Genomic DNA, 22,816 nt, shown 5'->3' with positions numbered 1-22,816 from the left:
TAGATTCAGGGTATTTCAGAGCTAGGTACATGATAAGGACACATGGCTATTGATTAAAATTGTATATTGATTTTTTTAATATATTGCATTGAGCTGTTATGTTATTGAATCAGGATTACCTCCCCTACATTAAGCAATATCTGTAAGTTGAGTAAAACTTAACATTCTAAGCAATAATTATAGAGGAGTAGAATTTGATTTATTTTACAACCAGATCCTATGCTAGACATTATTTCCAATGTTGGCTCCATTGTATCTGGGATGTCAATCAGCTTTTGCACTTAGTGTTATTTTGTAAGTGGAACAAGAACAATCACTTCACAGAAAGAAAAAAAATGTCTGATATATGAACTGACATTCAAACTTAAAGTTTGAACATGGGACTATAAACTTACTTAATGGTGATAGGAGGCTTGTCCCCTTTTCCAATAGTCAAGACACCTGGTGTACCTATAAAAAAGTGTAAAAAAATCAAATTGTTGTCAAAGTCGAGATCACATATCTTTAGAACAAAAGTTTCTGAAAGAGGTAGCTGAACAGCGGTAAAACTTTTAGATGAGCAAATTTTATTACTGGTATTCATATACAAATGCTATACAAGAAAAGGTATTCTGACTAATGGGCAATCCAATATACAGTAGTTAATTTGGAAAAAGTAATAACAACTCACAGAATGCATTATGTTCTTTTTTGTCCATTGAATATTAGATGAAGCAGTCATATGGTAATTAAACTGTGAATAATCTAATTCAAGGTATTTCAAAATATCCCTTGAGCTTAAAATAAATGATTGCTGATAATTTTTTAAACATCATAGACATTAAAGGACAAAATTCAAAACAATATGTAATGAAATTGATTTTTTTTCAACACCCATTGCATGCTGTAGTCTGAAACATAATATCTTTTTTAATTACAAGAAAAAATATCAGTCATTGATTTATTCAATTTGATAAAATAAGCACAAATATAACTGTAACTAAAAGTAGGATGCAGAACCATGCATGTTCAAGTACTTACCCCAATCATAGTTCAACAATACAGTTTTATGTTGGAAAGGTCCAAATTTAATGTCAATATCAAAATCACATGGGCTCATCTTAAACCAGAAGGGTATGTTGTAGGACACATGGAAATCACCGAACGGTAACTTAAATGATAGGTCCAGACCACAATTTAGTCCAAAACAATTCTGTGGCATCTCACATCTCAGCATGTTCCTGATGGCCGCTGGGAGGTACTTCTGGGGATTGATGTCCACTGGACAGTCTGTTTGGAAACAAAAATGATTGCATAAGTTTAAAAGATTTGGAATTTTCATCAGTGATGGTAAAATCTTATATTGTATGAAGAGCAAAGAAAATAGAGAAAGGAGTAGGTCCGATAAGGACCGATTTTGGCCTCAAATTTCAGGTTCATCTGACAAAAGATTTTGACCACTTTTTAAACACCCAAGTGTCTATATATTTCATTTGATTCAATTAGTTAATGTGAAAGATTTTAACTGATTTAGTCATTAAAAACGATTCGATTCAAGCTCAAATATGAAAAATCTACCAAATATGCAGAAAAATGTCAATTTTTAGATGATTTTTGTCAAAAATAAAAGTGGTTCCTCAACCTTAACATATGTTATGTATCATTATAAAATACAACTTGCATTTCAATATTAAGGATGAACATGAATGTGGCCACTTCCATTTTACACGAAAACCGTCTAAAATTTAACTAAAATGCTAGAATTGTGAAGATTTCAGTAATTCAGCAAGACTTAATGGTGTTAGTACCCAATATATGTGCATTGTATTGTCAAAAACAGCCTATATTTATGTAGCAGTAGCATTCTACTGTCCAATAAATAACTAAAAGTTTATATTTTAACAATTTTGTAAAACTGCTATATTTTGGGGCCAAAAAGGGGTCTTAATGGACATACTCCTTTATGAAAATCATTTGTTTTTTTATAAATAATACAAAATTGTTGAACTACTATGTTTTAAACCTGCTGCATTTAAATACATCTGCCCTCAGTCAGGAGCCTGTTGTTTGGTGGTTGTCGTGTGGTTCATAAGTATTTCTCAATTCTTGTTTTTATATATATAGATTAGACCATCAGTTTTCCTGTTTGAATTGTTTTACACTAGTAATTTTTGGACCTTCACAGCTTACTGTTCAGTGTGAGCCAAGTTTCTATGTAGAAAACCAATCTTTGATATAATTGTTTACTTTTTATACATTGTGACTTGGATGGAGAGCTGTCTCATTAACACTCATACCACATTTTTTTTTTATTTATATTCAAGTCTGAATGCACATGCAATACTTACCTTTAGGTCCCTCTGGAATACTGAAATGTATTTTTTTAAAGGTTGTCTGAAAGTAGAAAATAAATGTAATTCATATTAATACTTCAATCAACAAATTTTCATGGATTGAGGTCAAATTGCATTTCAGCAGATCCTTGAATATTAACCAAAATCTACATATAAGCTACTAGGAAATTTAATTTTGTTGCTTAAATTGGTAGTTGACCTTTACCCTTGAACCTTAAAATCTGTGTTTAATGATGAATCAGCAATTGATAAGATATTAACTTTGTCTAGGCTTCAGACAATGATTTTTGGCTGTATTTTTTTGACATTGGTTTCTGATAACATATCACATTTACATTTACTCTAATGTTCAATTCTTTTTCATAATATATTTTGTAACCAAAAAAATAAGCCATACAATCTAGTGTTTTACCTCAAGTCCCATCTCTTTTATAACTAAATCAAATGCCTGTCCAGTAAGCTGCCCACCAAGTGCAGCCAGAAATCCAGCAAAAGAACCACCGCCTGTGTTAAACAGAATATTTGTATTATGTTCAGACTATGTAAAACCATTTTTTAAATTTCAATCCACATAAGAAATGTAATGGAAGGAGGATTATCTTCCTTCTTATGATATTAACATGTGATTTTCAAATTGTGATATTTACATGTGATCTTAAAGAGTTTGAAAAGTACATATGTACATTTTTTTTTAATGTATGAAAATAATGATGAAAATAATAATTGGAAGGAGGTGAGAAGCTAAAAATGTGTGTTTTTTTAAATACCTAAAATGACACAATTATTTTTCGAAGTTTGACTTAAATTGATAAAAAAAAAAAGCATGTGAACTATCTTTTGAAAGATAAAATCCCCCATGTTCATGTATATTTTAGTCTTAATTTTAACAGCTACCAATTAGTCCTCAGACTTGAATTGAAAATTTCTATGTTTCACAACTGATCTTGGTAGCTCCTTGAATCAATTAAAGCTTTGAATATTACAATTGGTCCACTAGTTCTTCTTTGATAAATAGAAAATAAACAAGAATGTGTCCCCAGTACATGGATGCCCCATCCGCACTTTAATTTTCTATGTTCAGTGGACCGTGAAAATGGGAGAAATCTCTAATTTGGCACTAAAATTAGAAAGATCATATCATAGGGAAGAGATGTACTAAGTTTCAAGTTAATTGGACTTCAACTTCATCAAAAACTACCTCTACCAAAAACTTTAACCTGAAGCAGGAATGACCAACAGATGAACGGTTGGACGAACAAACAAATAGACGGACGGACGAACGGACACACAGACTAGAAAACATAATGCCCATAAATGGGGCATAAAAACTATACCTGGTAGTGTAAAGTTTTCATTACAGATTGGTATGGGTATTTCCTGCTTTGTCAGTAAGTATTGATCTATTAATGGTTTTTCACCAACGACTATCTTCAATCCAAAGTCAATTATAAACATCTTCCGATCATCATCCTTGTCTATATTCAATCTAAAATTAAAATAACAAGGACTGAAACGTTTAAGCTTTACTGCTACACTGATTTTCCATCAATTTTATTACATTATAATAATAAACATGTTTCTCTCAAGTTCATGTTCCTATTTAAATTTGTGCCATTTCATACAAACTTTATAAATACCTTGCCTTTATCATTTAAAAGCTAAGTTTTTTTCAACATTTGTAGCTAACTTCATTTATTAATACTACTGCATGGTGCAGTGTTAAATTTATTGCAAGTTTGAAAGTATTATAGAAATATTTTTATTATATATAAATTAATATAGACTAAAACTTTATTCATGTCTGACACTAAATATTAAAACTAGAAGTGTGAAAAAAATATTTATCTTACTTGATTTGTATGTCTTTAGATATTGGAATATTTCTTTCTGTACCTAAAAAACCAAATAAGTACATGTAGTTTGAATTCAATAGCAGTACAACAACAAAAATATGCAAACAATGTAAAACAATTCAAACGAGAAAACTAACGGCTTTATTTATATTAAAAAATGAACCCTATTTTGAACTTCACTGACACGCTCAGGCAGAATTTCAACATGCTTAGGTTCAAAAGGTACCAGTGAAGAAAAAGACATGTGACCTTATATAAACATATTATTCTGATCTTACTGTAAGTGAACTGGTCTTTGCTCTGAAATGCTACATGCTTAGCAGAGAAGCAGCAAATTTTGGAAGTCTTTGGTTTAATCTGGATGGGAATGAAATACAGAACATCAAACACATGCATGTTGCCAGGAGACCACAGAGGCAATTCTCATAGAAAAAGAGAAAATTTAACCATCAATGGACCTGCCTTTAACTTGGGTTTTATGTACATTTACATCAATGTTTTTGAGATAATAAAAGTTGAAACAATATATTTCATCATTTAAACCACATACCCCAATCATAACTAATCAAAACCAGCGTTTCCTTCCAACCTTCAAATCCAAATGTTATAATGAATTTACAAAAGTCCACATCAATGAATGCCCTGAAGGCTTTTGTATAGGCAGGAATGTTTTGTCCCAGGTCTATGGAGAAGTCTGTACAAGCATCAATCCTTAGACAATTAGATGACACGGAATAGTATAAATGGTCCTTTAAAAATTCATTTGTAATTTCAGGTAAGAGGTTATGGTCCTTTCCAAACAACTTGCATTCTGAAAATGTAACGAACATTAGTATCTTTTTTTAAATAATTCAATGCTCATAGACTGTCACAGTTTTACCAGTTTTCATAGAAATCTATGCCACAAATGTTAATTTACAAACGGATGAAATTTCTAGTGTTAGTTACATTTTTTTTTACATTTTTGTGTCATTGTTTCCATTTCTGTTTTGATAAATGAAGGATTCATGGTAAAAGAAACGTCTAGGAACTATAACTGCTGTTCATCATCCTGAACAGACAGGTTTGTGCTGGTTTTATAGTCTGTACTGGTTTTTCATGTTTCTATGCTTTACTCTGACCACAAGTCCTGTTTTAGTCTTTTGTGAATCAGTGAATTTTGTAAAATCATGCTATTGAATTAATGTTTCCAAAAACTAAATTTCCACACAATTTCATTCTGAGAAAATGATTTTTTGTTGTTGTTTAGAAGTGGTATCACATATGACTCTACAGCCGAAATGATAACATCCAATGACATATGGTATCTTGAAAAAAAGTGTAAAAATTTTATTTTTTATTATCTATTATATTACTTCTATCATCATCTTCCAGACGTTGTATTCTTTCATCATCTGTTCCAGTTACTTCCAGTCCACGATGTTTTAATTCTTCTGTCAGTTGGCCTTTTGTCATTTTACCTGGCCTGGGACATGGTCCAGTGGATAAAAGAAGGTTCTACGCAAAAAAAAAAATATTAATTCATTACTTATATTATTATAAGTAGTCCATAATCACATGTTTAAAAAGATTATTCAAATTATTCTATCACAAATGATAAAAGAAGTCTTAACAAGGTTAAAATACACAATTTTTTAACTTTGTTGGGGAAGAGAGGGTTGATCAGAACAACATTTAATGGATATCTTATTTCAATATTTTATGATATTGTTATGTGTATTGTAAAGTTTAGAAAGACACTATCTCAACGATATAAACTTTAGAACCACAACTAAAGAAAAATACAATACAACAAAATCATATTATACCTTTGGTAGTCCTAGAGCATTGAGGATTTCCCCAGCAGCAGCCTGGGTTATTTGTTTAGCTGCTGATTTGCCAGCATTCTTCAGTCTTTCCAACACTGCCTCCTTACTGAAGAACTTTGACCAATCAACTACAATCAAATACCAAATAAAAGTAAGAAATATTCTACTTAATGGAAAGTTAGAATGATGATTATTGGTTGCTTAATGTCCAGTGGTGGTGGCAAATATTTCACATATATTGAAACTGAGAGTTTTATCGAATTCAAAATAGGTAGGTTCTGTTAAGTGTCTTTACCAGGAAAATATGTTTGCCACTGGATGGTAGGATTGGGGAAAAAATGCAGCATTTAATTAAATGTCCCAATAAAAACTGATTTATTAAATGTAACAATAACTAGAAAATGAAACTTGACTAAACAAAAAGAAATAAGTTTATTAAAACAAGCTTCTGAAAATCTTGCTTCATCTCCCATTTATAGGACATTACTCTAGTTTATCTGCTCAGAAAACATTTATTTTGTCACCTTCTACTCCAAGCATCAGAGCACTCACATGTCACATAACTTTTCATATATACTGTAAATTCAGAAATTATTGCGTGCATTTATTATTGCGATTTTGTCATTTTAGACTTAAATGCGATTTTAATGTTTACGATTTTGAGAAAAATCCTGTTAATTTCATATTAAATATTTCAAAATGCGAGTTTAAATTATTGCGTTAACAACTCAGTCACATTTTTCGCAATAATAAATTCGCATTAATTTCTGAATTTACAGTATCCATTTCTAAGGGATATAACATCAATAACAAAATAGACCTACTTTTTGGCCATTCAAAAGATCCATCAGGATGACAAATTGGTAGAGGTAGTATGGCATCCTTCAGTAGATCTACAAAAACTACACAGTTGGATGTATCACTTTGGTCACAGAAACCTAACCCTACATTAGCAAACGCTTCAGAGTCTGTTTTCTGAATCTCTAATCTATAAATATAAAACAAAATACAGTAAAATTGGGCTGTTCTTTTTATTTAATTCAAAACACGAATATCGTACATAATCTTCAAATTTCTCTTATTATGCAGCAAAAAAGAAAATTACAGTAGTATCTACCACTTTAATGACCTTTAAATTATTAACTTCAAATATGTAAATAAGGTTCTGCTTCGAAATATGATTTGTTTTTTATCTACTAAACAGGTAATAAAAAGATTATATGTAAATGTTTAAAATGTTAGAGAATTGAATTCATCAAAAAAACACCAATATATCCAATAATTTTCAACCTTCTGCAATTTACGTTGGAAGAAATAAAAAAAGCTTCAGTACCTGAGAATGATTTCTAATCCACCAAGGATATTCATTTTAATTCCAGAGCGAATATCTTTCTTCAGTCCTACAAAAAACAAAAACAGTACCCAGTAGATTAAGAATATGCATCTGTCAGCTGACATGAGGGAAATACATGACATGGTAGCAGTGAAAAAAAAATATAAGATGTTTACCCAAATAACTGGATTTGCACATGCAAAAAAAACAAATATGAAAATTCAACAAAGATCAAATCTAGCAAATGCATTTATTGTTTAACAACCCATACCCTACACTCCCTATTATTCAGATCAGCCCAAGAGGCCTTATAAATGTCATCAAAAAGTGCAACTAACTTTAAATTTTGGAGGCAAAAACTGACATGTGTCTTCACTGTGTGTAGAACATCATTGTTACCTCCTTTCACAACAACTAGCAGATGTTTTCATGTGAGTGTACACACATGGCTTAAGGAGGCTCGCGGGTCTAAATAATTTTTTTTTTTAATATAAGAATTCGCTAATTTTTTTGTATAAATGAACTATGTCTTATATCTTATAGAAAAATTAAATAAAAAAGAGGGGTCACCGATCATTTACGTTTACAATCTTCCTTCGAAAGAAGCAAACATTTTTGTAATGGTCCTCTTTTTCTGTTGAACTAATAGGAGAAAAAGAGGTAATATCGAAATAAAAAAAGAACCTTATTACAGAAATCACTCAAATTTTACAAATATTTAGTTTATGTATAGGTTATTTGAAAACAATAATAAAAAATATAGGTCACCGATGTTTAAAAAAAGATATTTTAATTTTAATGCCAAAACATAGCATTTTTACACCAAAGGGAGATAATTTGGAGCTTTTTCAATGATACAAACATTTTAAAAGTCATCTGGGGCCGAGACGAATAAATTTTTCGGGTAAATCTTTGTATCATTTCATAAAGTAACAACTAATAGTGTAATGAATAGAATTTGATATGAAAAAACAAATTTTTTGCCGAAATTTTTGAACCCCCGAGCCTCCTTAACCCCTTCTTGACAATTAGATATAATACTTACCATCAATATGTATGTCCAACTTGATACTGGCTTAACCCCTTCTTGACAATTAGACATAATACTTACCATCAATATGTATGTCCAACTTGATACTATTGTGCCAATCATCAATACCATAATGGAATTCCATCTGACAAGGATCAAACCTGGCGTAGGCTTTGACTGTGTGTAGGAACATGAATAGTTTGACATTTATACAGCATTCCACTCCCATACACATAGGGTCAAAGGTGCATACAAGGTTCTCAGGCATGGTGAAGGATAACAAGGGACATTCTGTAAATATAAAATGGAATATCAGGTTCTCAGGCATGGTGAAGGATAACAAGGGACATTCTGTAAATATAAAATGGAATATCAGGTTCTCAGGCATAGTGAAGGATAACAAGGGACATTCTGTAAATATAAAATGGAAAATCAGGTTCTCAGGCATGGTGAAGGATAACAAGGGACATTCTGTAAATATAAAATGGAATATCAGGTTCTCAGGCATGGTGAAGGATAACAAGGGACATTCTGTAAATATAAAATGGAATATCAGGTTCTCAGGCATGGTGAAGGGATAACAAGGGACATTCTGTAAATATAAAATGGAATATCAGGTTCTCAGGCATGGTGAAGGATAACAACAGACATTCTGTAAATATAAAATGGAATATCAGGTTCTCAGACATGGTGAAGGGATAACAAGGGACATTCTGTAAATATAAAATGAAATATCAGGTTCTCAGGTATGGTGAAAGGATAACAAGGGACATTCTGTAAATATAAAATGGAATATCAGGTTCTCAGGCATGGTGAAGGATAACAAGGGACATTCTGTAAATATAAAATGGAATATCAGGTTCTCAGGCATGGTGAAGGTATAACAAGGGACATTCTGTAAATATAAAATGGAATATCAGGTTCTCAGGCATGGTGAAGGGATAACAAGGGACATTCTGTAAATATAAAATGGAATATCAGTTCTCAGGCATGGTGAAGGATAACAAGGGACATTCTGTAAATATAAAGTGGAATATCAGGTTCTCAGGCATGGTGAAGGATAACAAGGGACATTCTGTAAATATAAAATGTAATATCAGGTTCTCAGGCATGGTGAAGGATAACAAGGGACATTCTGTAAATATAAAATGGAAAATCAGGTTCTCAGGCATGGTGAAGGGATAACAAGGGACATTCTGTAAATATAAAATGGAATATCAGGTTCTCAGGCATAGTGAAGGATAACAAGGGACATTCTGTAAATATAAAGTGGAATATCAGGTTCTCAGTCATGGTGAAAGGATAACAAGGGACATTCTGTAAATATAAAATGGAATATCAGGTTCTCAGGCATGGTGAAGGATAAAAAGGGACATTCTGTAAATATAAAATGGAAAATCAGGTTCTCAGGCATGGTGAAGGGATAACAAGGGACATTCTGTAAATATAAAATGGAATATCAGGTTCTCAGGCATGGTGAAGGATAACAAGGGACATTCTGTAAATATAAAATGGAAAAATCAGGTTCTCAGGCATAGTGAAGGATAACAAGGGACATTCTGTAAATATAAAATGGAATATCAGGTTCTCAGGCATGGTGAAGGATAACAAGGGACATTCTGTAAATATAAAATGGAATATCAGGTTCTCAGGCATGGTGAAGGATAACAAGGGACATTCTGTAAATATAAAATGGAATATCAGGTTCTCAGGCATAGTGAAGGATAACAAGGGACATTCTGTAAATATAAAATGGAAAATCAGGTTCTCAGGCATGGTGAAGGATAACAAGGGACATTCTGTAAATATAAAATGGAATATCAGGTTCTCAGGCATGGTGAAGGATAACAAGGGACATTCTGTAAATATAAAATGGAATATCAGGTTCTCAGGCATGGTGAAGGTATAACAAGGGACATTCTGTAAATATAAAATGGAATATCAGGTTCTCAGGCATGGTGAAGGGATAACAAGGGACATTCTGTAAATATAAAATGGAATATCAGTTCTCAGGCATGGTGAAGGATAACAAGGGACATTCTGTAAATATAAAGTGGAATATCAGGTTCTCAGGCATGGTGAAGGATAACAAGGGACATTCTGTAAATATAAAATGTAATATCAGGTTCTCAGGCATGGTGAAGGATAACAAGGGACATTCTGTAAATATAAAATGGAATATCAGGTTCTCAGGCATGGTGAAGGTATAACAAGGGACATTCTGTAAATATAAAATGGAATATCAGGTTCTCAGGCATGGTGAAGGGATAACAAGGGACATTCTGTAAATATAAAATGGAAAATCACATTCTCAGGCATGGTGAAGGATAACAAGGGACATTCTGTAAATATAAAGTGGAATATCAGGTTCTCAGGCATGGTGAAGGATAACAAGGGACATTCTGTAAATATAAAATGGAATATCAGGTTCTCAGGCATAGTGAAGGATAACAAGGGACATTCTGTAAATATAAAGTGGAATATCAGGTTCTCAGTCATGGTGAAAGGATAACAAGGGACATTCTGTAAATATAAAATGGAATATCAGGTTCTCAGGCATGGTGAAGGATAACAAGGGACATTCTGTAAATATAAAATGGAAAATCAGGTTCTCATGCATGGTGAAGGGATAACAAGGGACATTCTGTAAATATAAAATGGAATATCAGGTTCTCAGGCATGGTGAGGGATAACAAGGGACATTCTGTAAATATAAAATGGAAAAATCAGGTTCTCAGGCATAGTGAAGGATAACAAGGGACATTCTGTAAATATAAAATGGAATATCAGGTTGTCAGGCATGGTGAAGGATAACAAGGGACATTCTGTAAATATAAAATGGAATATCAGTTCTCAGGCATGGTGAAGGGATAACAAGGGACATTCTGTAAATATAAAGTGGAATATCAGGTTCTCAGGCATGGTGAAAGGATAACAAGGAACATTCTGTAAATATAAAGTGGAATATCAGTTCTCAGGCATGGTGAAGGGATAACAAGGGACATTCTTGAAATATAAAATGGAATATCAGGTTCTCAGGCATGGTGAAAGGATAACAAGGGACATTCTGTAAATATAAAGTGGAATATCAGTTCTCAGGCATGGTGAAGGGATAACAAGGGACATTCTGGAAATATATAAAATGGAATATCAGGTTCTCAGGCATGGTGAAAGGATAACAAGGGACATTCTGTAAATATAAAATGGAATATCAGGTTCTCAGGCATGGTGAAGGATAACAACAGACATTCTGTAAATATAAAATGGAATATCAGGTTCTCAGGCATGGTGAAGGGATAACAAGGGACATTCTGTAAATATAAAATGAAATATCAGGTTCTCAGGTATGGTGAAAGGATAACAAGGGACATTCTGTAAATATAAAATGGAATATCAGGTTCTCAGGCATGGTGAAGGATAAGAAGGGACATTCTGTAAATATAAAATGGAATATCAGGTTCTCAGGCATGGTGAAGGATAACAAGGGACATTCTGTAAATATAAAGTGGAATATCAGGTTCTCAGGCATGGTGAAGGATAACAAGGGACATTCTGTAAATATAAAATGGAATATCAGGTTCTCAGGCATGGTGAAGGATAACAAGGGACATTCTGTAAATATAAAATGGAATATCAGGTTCTCAGGCATGGTGAAGGGATAACAAGGGACATTCTGTAAATATAAAGTGGAATATCAGGTTCTCAGGCATGGTGAAGGATAACAAGGGACATTCTGTAAATATAAAATGGAATATCAGTTCTCAGGCATGGTGAAGGATAACAAGGGACATTCTGTAAATATAAAGTGGAATATCAGGTTCTCAGGCATGGTGAAGGATAACAAGGGACATTCTGTAAATATAAAATGTAATATCAGGTTCTCAGGCATGGTGAAGGATAACAAGGGACATTCTGTAAATATAAAATGGAAAATCAGGTTCTCAGGCATGGTGAAGGGATAACAAGGGACATTCTGTAAATATAAAATGGAATATCAGGTTCTCAGGCATAGTGAAGGATAACAAGGGACATTCTGTAAATATAAAGTGGAATATCAGGTTCTCAGTCATGGTGAAAGGATAACAAGGGACATTCTGTAAATATAAAATGGAATATCAGGTTCTCAGGCATGGTGAAGGATAAAAAGGGACATTCTGTAAATATAAAATGGAAAATCAGGTTCTCAGGCATGGTGAAGGGATAACAAGGGACATTCTGTAAATATAAAATGGAATATCAGGTTCTCAGGCATGGTGAAGGATAACAAGGGACATTCTGTAAATATAAAATGGAAAAATCAGGTTCTCAGGCATAGTGAAGGATAACAAGGGACATTCTGTAAATATAAAATGGAATATCAGGTTCTCAGGCATGGTGAAGGATAACAAGGGACATTCTGTAAATATAAAATGGAATATCAGGTTCTCAGGCATGGTGAAGGATAACAAGGGACATTCTGTAAATATAAAATGGAATATCAGGTTCTCAGGCATAGTGAAGGATAACAAGGGACATTCTGTAAATATAAAATGGAAAATCAGGTTCTCAGGCATGGTGAAGGATAACAAGGGACATTCTGTAAATATAAAATGGAATATCAGGTTCTCAGGCATGGTGAAGGATAACAAGGGACATTCTGTAAATATAAAATGGAATATCAGGTTCTCAGGCATGGTGAAGGTATAACAAGGGACATTCTGTAAATATAAAATGGAATATCAGGTTCTCAGGCATGGTGAAGGGATAACAAGGGACATTCTGTAAATATAAAATGGAATATCAGTTCTCAGGCATGGTGAAGGATAACAAGGGACATTCTGTAAATATAAAGTGGAATATCAGGTTCTCAGGCATGGTGAAGGATAACAAGGGACATTCTGTAAATATAAAATGTAATATCAGGTTCTCAGGCATGGTGAAGGATAACAAGGGACATTCTGTAAATATAAAATGGAATATCAGGTTCTCAGGCATGGTGAAGGTATAACAAGGGACATTCTGTAAATATAAAATGGAATATCAGGTTCTCAGGCATGGTGAAGGGATAACAAGGGACATTCTGTAAATATAAAATGGAAAATCACATTCTCAGGCATGGTGAAGGATAACAAGGGACATTCTGTAAATATAAAGTGGAATATCAGGTTCTCAGGCATGGTGAAGGATAACAAGGGACATTCTGTAAATATAAAATGGAATATCAGGTTCTCAGGCATAGTGAAGGATAACAAGGGACATTCTGTAAATATAAAGTGGAATATCAGGTTCTCAGTCATGGTGAAAGGATAACAAGGGACATTCTGTAAATATAAAATGGAATATCAGGTTCTCAGGCATGGTGAAGGATAACAAGGGACATTCTGTAAATATAAAATGGAAAATCAGGTTCTCATGCATGGTGAAGGGATAACAAGGGACATTCTGTAAATATAAAATGGAATATCAGGTTCTCAGGCATGGTGAGGGATAACAAGGGACATTCTGTAAATATAAAATGGAAAAATCAGGTTCTCAGGCATAGTGAAGGATAACAAGGGACATTCTGTAAATATAAAATGGAATATCAGGTTGTCAGGCATGGTGAAGGATAACAAGGGACATTCTGTAAATATAAAATGGAATATCAGTTCTCAGGCATGGTGAAGGGATAACAAGGGACATTCTGTAAATATAAAGTGGAATATCAGGTTCTCAGGCATGGTGAAAGGATAACAAGGAACATTCTGTAAATATAAAGTGGAATATCAGTTCTCAGGCATGGTGAAGGGATAACAAGGGACATTCTTGAAATATAAAATGGAATATCAGGTTCTCAGGCATGGTGAAAGGATAACAAGGGACATTCTGTAAATATAAAGTGGAATATCAGTTCTCAGGCATGGTGAAGGGATAACAAGGGACATTCTGGAAATATATAAAATGGAATATCAGGTTCTCAGGCATGGTGAAAGGATAACAAGGGACATTCTGTAAATATAAAATGGAATATCAGGTTCTCAGGCATGGTGAAGGATAACAACAGACATTCTGTAAATATAAAATGGAATATCAGGTTCTCAGGCATGGTGAAGGGATAACAAGGGACATTCTGTAAATATAAAATGAAATATCAGGTTCTCAGGTATGGTGAAAGGATAACAAGGGACATTCTGTAAATATAAAATGGAATATCAGGTTCTCAGGCATGGTGAAGGATAAGAAGGGACATTCTGTAAATATAAAATGGAATATCAGGTTCTCAGGCATGGTGAAGGATAACAAGGGACATTCTGTAAATATAAAGTGGAATATCAGGTTCTCAGGCATGGTGAAGGATAACAAGGGACATTCTGTAAATATAAAATGGAATATCAGGTTCTCAGGCATGGTGAAGGATAACAAGGGACATTCTGTAAATATAAAATGGAATATCAGGTTCTCAGGCATGGTGAAGGGATAACAAGGGACATTCTGTAAATATAAAGTGGAATATCAGGTTCTCAGGCATGGTGAAGGATAACAAGGGACATTCTGTAAATATAAAATGGAATATCAGGTTCTCAGGCATGGTGAAGGATAACAAGGGACATTCTGTAAATATAAAATGGAATATCAGGTTCTCAGGCATGGTGAAGGGATAACAAGGGACATTCTGTAAATATAAAATGGAATATCAGGTTCTCAGGCATAGTGAAGGATAACAAGGGACATTCTGTAAATATAAAGTGGAATATCAGGTTCTCAGTCATGGTGAAAGGATAACAAGGGACATTCTGTAAATATAAAATGGAATATCAGGTTCTCAGGCATGGTGAAGGATAACAAGGGACATTCTGTAAATATAAAACGGAAAATCAGGTTCTCAGGCATGGTGAAGGGATAACAAGGGACATTCTGTAAATATAAAATGGAATATCAGGTTCTCAGGCATGGTGAAGGATAACAAGGGACATTCTGTAAATATAAAATGGAAAAATCAGGTTCTCAGGCATAGTGAAGGATAACAAGGGACATTCTGTAAATATAAAATGGAATATCAGGTTGTCAGGCATGGTGAAGGATAACAAGGGACATTCTGTAAATATAAAATGGAATATCAGTTCTCAGGCATGGTGAAGGGATAACAAGGGACATTCTGTAAATATAAAGTGGAATATCAGGTTCTCAGGCATGGTGAAAGGATAACAAGGGACATTCTGTAAATATAAAATGGAATATCAGGTTCTCAGGCATGGTGAAGGTATAACAAGGGACATTCTGTAAATATAAAATGGAATATCAGGTTCTCAGGCATGGTGAAGGGATAACAAGGGACATTCTGTAAATATAAAATGGAAAATCACATTCTCAGGCATGGTGAAGGATAACAAGGGACATTCTGTAAATATAAAGTGGAATATCAGGTTCTCAGGCATGGTGAAGGATAACAAGGGACATTCTGTAAATATAAAATGGAATATCAGGTTCTCAGGCATAGTGAAGGATAACAAGGGACATTCTGTAAATATAAAGTGGAATATCAGCTTCTCAGTCATGGTGAAAGGATAACAAGGGACATTCTGTAAATATAAAATGGAATATCAGGTTCTCAGGCATGGTGAAGGATAACAAGGGACATTCTGTAAATATAAAATGGAAAATCAGGTTCTCAGGCATGGTGAAGGGATAACAAGGGACATTCTGTAAATATAAAATGGAATATCAGGTTCTCAGGCATGGTGAGGGATAACAAGGGACATTCTGTAAATATAAAATGGAAAAATCAGGTTCTCAGGCATAGTGAAGGATAACAAGGGACATTCTGTAAATATAAAATGGAATATCAGGTTGTCAGGCATGGTGAAGGATAACAAGGGACATTCTGTAAATATAAAATGGAATATCAGTTCTCAGGCATGGTGAAGGGATAACAAGGGACATTCTGTAAATATAAAGTGGAATATCAGGTTCTCAGGCATGGTGAAAGGATAACAAGGAACATTCTGTAAATATAAAGTGGAATATCAGTTCTCAGGCATGGTGAAGGGATAACAAGGGACATTCTTGAAATATAAAATGGAATATCAGGTTCTCAGGCATGGTGAAAGGATAACAAGGGACATTCTGTAAATATAAAGTGGAATATCAGTTCTCAGGCATGGTGAAGGGATAACAAGGGACATTCTGGAAATATAAAATGGAATATCAGGTTCTCAGGCATGGTGAAAGGATAACAAGGGACATTCTGTAAATATAAAATGGAATATCAGGTTCTCAGGCATGGTGAAGGATAACAACAGACATTCTGTAAATATAAAATGGAATATCAGGTTCTCAGGCATGGTGAAGGGATAACAAGGGACATTCTGTAAATATAAAATGAAATATCAGGTTCTCAGGTATGGTGAAAGGATAACAAGGGACATTCTGTAAATATAAAATGGAATATCAGGTTCTCAGGCATGGTGAAGGATAAGAAGGGACATTCTGTAAATATAAAATGGAATATCAGGTTCTCAGGCATGGTGAAGGTATAACAAGGGACATTCTGTAAATATAAAATGGAATATCAGGTTCTCAGGCATGGTGAAGGGATAACAAGGGACATTCTGTAAATATAAAATGGAAAATCACATTCTCAGGCATGGTGAAGGATAACAAGGGACATTCTGTAAATATAAAGTGGAATATCAGGTTCTCAGGCATGGTGAAGGATAACAAGGGACATTCTGTAAATATAAAATGGAATATCAGGTTCTCAGGCATGGTGAAGGATAACAAGGGACATTCTGTAAATATAAAATGGAATATCAGGTTCTCAGGCATGGTGAAGGGATAACAAGGGACATTCTGTAAATATAAAATGGAATATCAGGTTCTCAGGCATAGTGAAGGATAACAAGGGACATTCTGTAAATATAAAGTGGAATATCAGGTTCTCAGTCATGGTGAAAGGATAACAAGGGACATTCTGTAAATATAAAATGGAATATCAGGTTCTCAGGCATGGTGAAGGATAACAAGGGACATTCTGTAAATATAAAATGGAAAATCAGGTTCTCAGGCATGGTGAAGGGATAACAAGGGACATTCTGTAAATATAAAATGGAATATCAGGTTCTCAGGCATGGTGAGGGATAACAAGGGACATTCTGTAAATATAAAATGGAAAAATCAGGTTGTCAGGCATAGTGAAGGATAACAAGGGACATTCTGTAAATATAAAATGGAATATCAGGTTGTCAGGCATGGTGAAGGATAACAAGGGACATTCTGTAAATATAAAATGGAATATCAGTTCTCAGGCATGGTGAAGGGATAACAAGGGACATTCTGTAAATATAAAGTGGAATATCAGGTTCTCAGGCATGGTGAAAGGATAACAAGGAACATTCTGTAAATATAAAGTGGAATATCAGTTCTCAGGCATGGTGAAGGGATAACAAGGGACATTCTTGAAATATAAAATGGAATATCAGGTTCTCAGGCATGGTGAAAGGATAACAAGGGACATTCTGTAAATATAAAGTGGAATATCAGTTCTCAGGCATGGTGAAGGGATAACAAGGGACATTCTGGAAATATAAAATGGAATATCAGGTTCTCAGGCATGGTGAAAGGATAACAAGGGACATTCTGTAAATATAAAATGGAATATCAGGTTCTCAGGCATGGTGAAGGATAACAACAGACATTCTGTAAATATAAAATGGAATATCAGGTTCTCAGGCATGGTGAAGGGATAACAAGGGACATTCTGTAAATATAAAATGAAATATCAGGTTCTCAGGTATGGTGAAAGGATAACAAGGGACATTCTGTAAATATAAAATGGAATATCAGGTTCTCAGGCATGGTGAAGGATAAGAAGGGACATTCTGTAAATATAAAATGGAATATCAGGTTCTCAGGCATGGTGAAGGTATAACAAGGGACATTCTGTAAATATAAAATGGAATATCAGGTTCTCAGGCATGGTGAAGGGATAACAAGGGACATTCTGTAAATATAAAATGGAAAATCACATTCTCAGGCATGGTGAAGGATAACAAGGGACATTCTGTAAATATAAAGTGGAATATCAGGTTCTCAGGCATGGTGAAGGATAACAAGGGACATTCTGTAAATATAAAATGGAATATCAGGTTCTCAGGCATGGTGAAGGATAACAAGGGACATTCTGTAAATATAAAATGGAATATCAGTTCTCAGGCATGGTGAAGGGATAACAAGGGACATTCTGTAAATATAAAGTGGAATATCAGGTTCTCAGGCATGGTGAAAGGATAACAAGGGACATTCTGTAAATATAAAATGGAATATCAGGTTCTCAGGCATGGTGAAGGGATAACAAGGGACATTCTGTAAATATAAAATGAAATATCAGGTTCTCAGGTATGGTGAAAGGATAACAAGGGACATTCTGTAAATATAAAATGGAATATCAGGTTCTCAGGCATGGTGAAGGATAAGAAGGGACATTCTGTAAATATAAAATGGAATATCAGGTTCTCAGGCATGGTGAAGGTATAACAAGGGACATTCTGTAAATATAAAATGGAATATCAGGTTCTCAGGCATGGTGAAGGGATAACAAGGGACATTCTGTAAATATAAAATGGAAAATCACATTCTCAGGCATGGTGAAGGATAACAAGGGACATTCTGTAAATATAAAGTGGAATATCAGGTTCTCAGGCATGGTGAAGGATAACAAGGGACATTCTGTAAATATAAAATGGAATATCAGGTTCTCAGGCATGGTGAAGGATAACAAGGGACATTCTGTAAATATAAAATGGAATATCAGGTTCTCAGGCATGGTGAAGGGATAACAAGGGACATTCTGTAAATATAAAATGGAATATCAGGTTCTCAGGCATAGTGAAGGATAACAAGGGACATTCTGTAAATATAAAGTGGAATATCAGGTTCTCAGTCATGGTGAAAGGATAACAAGGGACATTCTGTAAATATAAAATGGAATATCAGGTTCTCAGGCATGGTGAAGGATAACAAGGGACATTCTGTAAATATAAAATGGAAAATCAGGTTCTCAGGCATGGTGAAGGGATAACAAGGGACATTCTGTAAATATAAAATGGAATATCAGGTTCTCAGGCATGGTGAAGGATAACAAGGGACATTCTGTAAATATAAAATGGAAAAATCAGGTTCTCAGGCATAGTGAAGGATAACAAGGGACATTCTGTAAATATAAAATGGAATATCAGGTTGTCAGGCATGGTGAAGGATAACAAGGGACATTCTGTAAATATAAAATGGAATATCAGTTCTCAGGCATGGTGAAGGGATAACAAGGGACATTCTGTAAATATAAAGTGGAATATCAGGTTCTCAGGCATGGTGAAAGGATAACAAGGGACATTCTGTAAATATAAAGTGGAATATCAGTTCTCAGGCATGGTGAAGGGATAACAAGGGACATTCTTGAAATATAAAATGGAATATTGGGTTCTCAGGCATGGTGAAAGGATAACAAGGGACATTCTGTAAATATAAGGTGGAATATCAGTTCTCAGGCATGGTGAAGGGATAACAAGGGACATTCTGGAAATATAAAATGGAATATCAGGTTCTCAGGCATGGTGAAAGGATAACAAGGGACATTCTGTAAATATAAAATGGAATATCAGGTTCTCAGGCATGGTGAAGGGATAACAAGGGACATTCTGTAAATATAAAGTGGAATATCAGGTTCTCAGGCATGGTGAAGGATAACAAGGGACATTCTGTAAATATAAAATGAAATATCAGGTTCTCAGGCATGGTGAAGGATAACAAGGGACATTCTGTAAATATAAAATGGAATATCAGGTTCTCAGGCATGGTGAAGGATAACAAGGGACATTCTGTAAATATAAAATGGAATATCAGGTTCTCAGGCATGGTGAAGGGATAACAAGGGACATTCTGTAAATATAAAGTGGAATATCAGTTCTCAGGCATGGTGAAGGATAACAAGGGACACTCTGTAAATATAAAATGGAATATCAGGTTCTCAGGCATGGTGAAGGATAACAAGGGACATTCTGTAAATATAAAATAGAATATCAGGTTCTCAGGTATGGTGAAGGGATAACAAGGGACATTCTGTAAATATAAAGTGGAATATCAGGTTCTCAGGCATGGTGAAGGATAACCAGGGACATTCTGTAAATATAAAATATCAGTTTATCAGTATACATATATAATGGACTGATAGATTGATTGATTGTTGGTTTTTAAACTTTCAACACTATTGGTAAAATAATAGCAGTCAGTGGACACTCAGCAGAAAAAAAACAATATAATGAAAGAAAAGATGTCAGGAAATTTGACTCTAAACTCCAAACACCTCTTTGGTAGGAAAAGCTCTGAAATAAAGTAAAACCAAAGCTATTTCAAAACTATTTGAAACATGGTAGAATTGATCTGGTTTTAATAACATCTGTAATACAATTCAACAACAAACTTTAGCATGCTTGATACAACCCAATCACAAATCGTGTCAAGATAGTTTGACTGGTAAGAAAACAAATTTTTAATGCCTTTAAAGACATGAATCAAGTAGTTAGTCTATCAAGTACATGATATGTTTGTTGTTTAAGAAATAATTCATGAGGGCTTGAATATATCGTGATTTTACCACGGGTTGGCCCTTTATGACAAATATTTTACCCTGAGCGATAGCGAGGGGTAAAATATCGGCATAAAGGGACAACCTGTGGTAAAATCTAGATATATTCAAGCCCCCATGAATTATTTCGATTCTAATAGGACAAATACGGCTACTTTTTTGGATCGAAATGCCCTAGGTGGAGGCCATTATTTGCCGTTCCCATAAATTCACGCACTTATAGATTGGCGTAAAAGAACGGAGCAAACAGAATAAGTGACATGCTCAAACTATTCACAAAACTTATAAAGATAGATTTCGATGAATTTTAATGATAACTTACTTATATGCCTTCTATGTATATAAAAAAATGGGCTTATACCACAATTTTGCATCGTTTGTTTACGTTTCCTTGTTGTGATGATTTTCGGTATCAAAAGCGTGTATTTTCCCGTAAAATGCTTAAATTATAACGTCATCATTCTATGACGTCGGGTACTTCATTCATTCAAAAAACATTTGATGTGGGAGTACGATCGGAACAGCCAATGCAATATATTCATATTTTACCACGGGTGTGTACTCAAAGCGTTTGAAGGATGTCATGTTAGAATGTTTGTTATATTATAAATGTGGGGTTTTTTTTGTTTTCTTTAAGAGAGTAAACCAATGTTAGTTGTACATGAATATATTGCTACATACGATTGTCAGCCTGTGTAAGACGTTTAATCATTTGATCTCTGGTTCCAGTAAAAGGTTTGCCTCTCTCCATAAGCTCCTGTACAAGTTGGTCATCTGTAGCTTGTGCTGGGTTGAAACATGGTTTGTTGTCAATTATTTTCTAAAAAAATTTGTACTTCAGTAAAATTTATTAACTAAAGATTATGACATTTAATATTTAATTGTTTTTCACAATTTGCATAAAGTTTATCATCTTAAGATAATTTATAATCCAGATGATTAAAGAAATAAATGTAAAGCACCCATCCCTCTTCCACCCAAAAAAAATAACAAACAGAGCTATCAAAAACTAGATGTGTCATAACGACACGAATGGCCCCATTCCAAAACTTGAAAAATCTGCAATTTCAACAACACATGCCGACACAAACAAAATAGTAGTCTCACATATACTAAATCTGCTCAAAATCTTAAGGCCTTCAAAAAAACACATATAACTGAGATTTTCAACAATTTATCAAAGTCCAAAGCCCATAATTCTGACCAAAACTAGTGAAGCAGAACGAAACTCAAACTTGATCTGTAACTCATCATGGTTAACTCACATACCAAAAATCAGTCCAATATCTAAAAAAAAAACCTGTATAATGATTTGTTGGGGAATGACGGAATGAAGGAATTACGGAATTTCAGAATTGCGGACAAGGGTAAAACTATATGTCCCCGACAACTTTGTTGCGGGGCCATAAAAACTTGGCTCCATTGGAAAATGGGGCAGATGGATATATAGGACTTAAACTGCTAGCCTCTGCAATAGATACAAGTTCTCTGCCTATGTCTATAAAATGGCACATTGGGGAAAATGGCTTAAATTCTTCAGGCATATTTTATTTTTCAGAAGCAGATAAATGAAAAGACTTAATTATGAACTTCAAAAGAAGGCTTCGATGTGGAATGGCAAGGATGAGTAGGAGTAGATCCTTGGTTAAAAGCTTCCCGTCTATGCTTATAAAATGGTGCTTTGCGGAAAATGTTTTCAAGATTTCCAGGCAAATAAACATTTTATTTTGTACAAAATTTGTCTTTTGATAAAAGAAAAACAGATTTTCCTGGTCTTACAACAATTCTGACTACATGTACTAATCAATAAATAATGATACATTAACCTTGAAATCATATGACCTTGAAATCATATGACCTT

At 34.1% G+C, this 22,816-nt stretch overlaps 1 protein-coding gene across 1 annotated transcript in view; it reads right to left on the bottom strand.

The window, feature by feature from the left end:
• Window positions 1-22,816, bottom strand: part of LOC134684329 (uncharacterized) — a 108,007-nt gene that overhangs the window by 82,403 nt on the left and 2,788 nt on the right. Inside the window, exons 7-19 of the mRNA XM_063543618.1 lie at window positions 21,637-21,775; window positions 8,439-8,648; window positions 7,328-7,394; window positions 6,819-6,982; window positions 5,995-6,122; window positions 5,542-5,683; window positions 4,737-4,997; window positions 4,184-4,226; window positions 3,668-3,819; window positions 2,746-2,837; window positions 2,328-2,373; window positions 1,021-1,269; window positions 396-450 (exon numbers count right to left, since the gene is read on the bottom strand). Of these exons, the coding sequence (XP_063399688.1) occupies window positions 396-450; window positions 1,021-1,269; window positions 2,328-2,373; window positions 2,746-2,837; window positions 3,668-3,819; window positions 4,184-4,226; window positions 4,737-4,997; window positions 5,542-5,683; window positions 5,995-6,122; window positions 6,819-6,982; window positions 7,328-7,394; window positions 8,439-8,648; window positions 21,637-21,775 (1,748 nt within the window). The remainder of the gene's footprint in view (window positions 1-395; window positions 451-1,020; window positions 1,270-2,327; window positions 2,374-2,745; window positions 2,838-3,667; window positions 3,820-4,183; window positions 4,227-4,736; window positions 4,998-5,541; window positions 5,684-5,994; window positions 6,123-6,818; window positions 6,983-7,327; window positions 7,395-8,438; window positions 8,649-21,636; window positions 21,776-22,816) is intronic.

Source organism: Mytilus trossulus, chromosome 9 (assembly GCF_036588685.1).
Source record: "Mytilus trossulus isolate FHL-02 chromosome 9, PNRI_Mtr1.1.1.hap1, whole genome shotgun sequence".
Classification (NCBI taxonomy): Eukaryota; Metazoa; Mollusca; class Bivalvia; order Mytilida; family Mytilidae; genus Mytilus; species Mytilus trossulus.
Note: the sequence above shows the minus strand (reverse complement) of the source record. Positions and strands in the feature narration are given on the sequence as shown.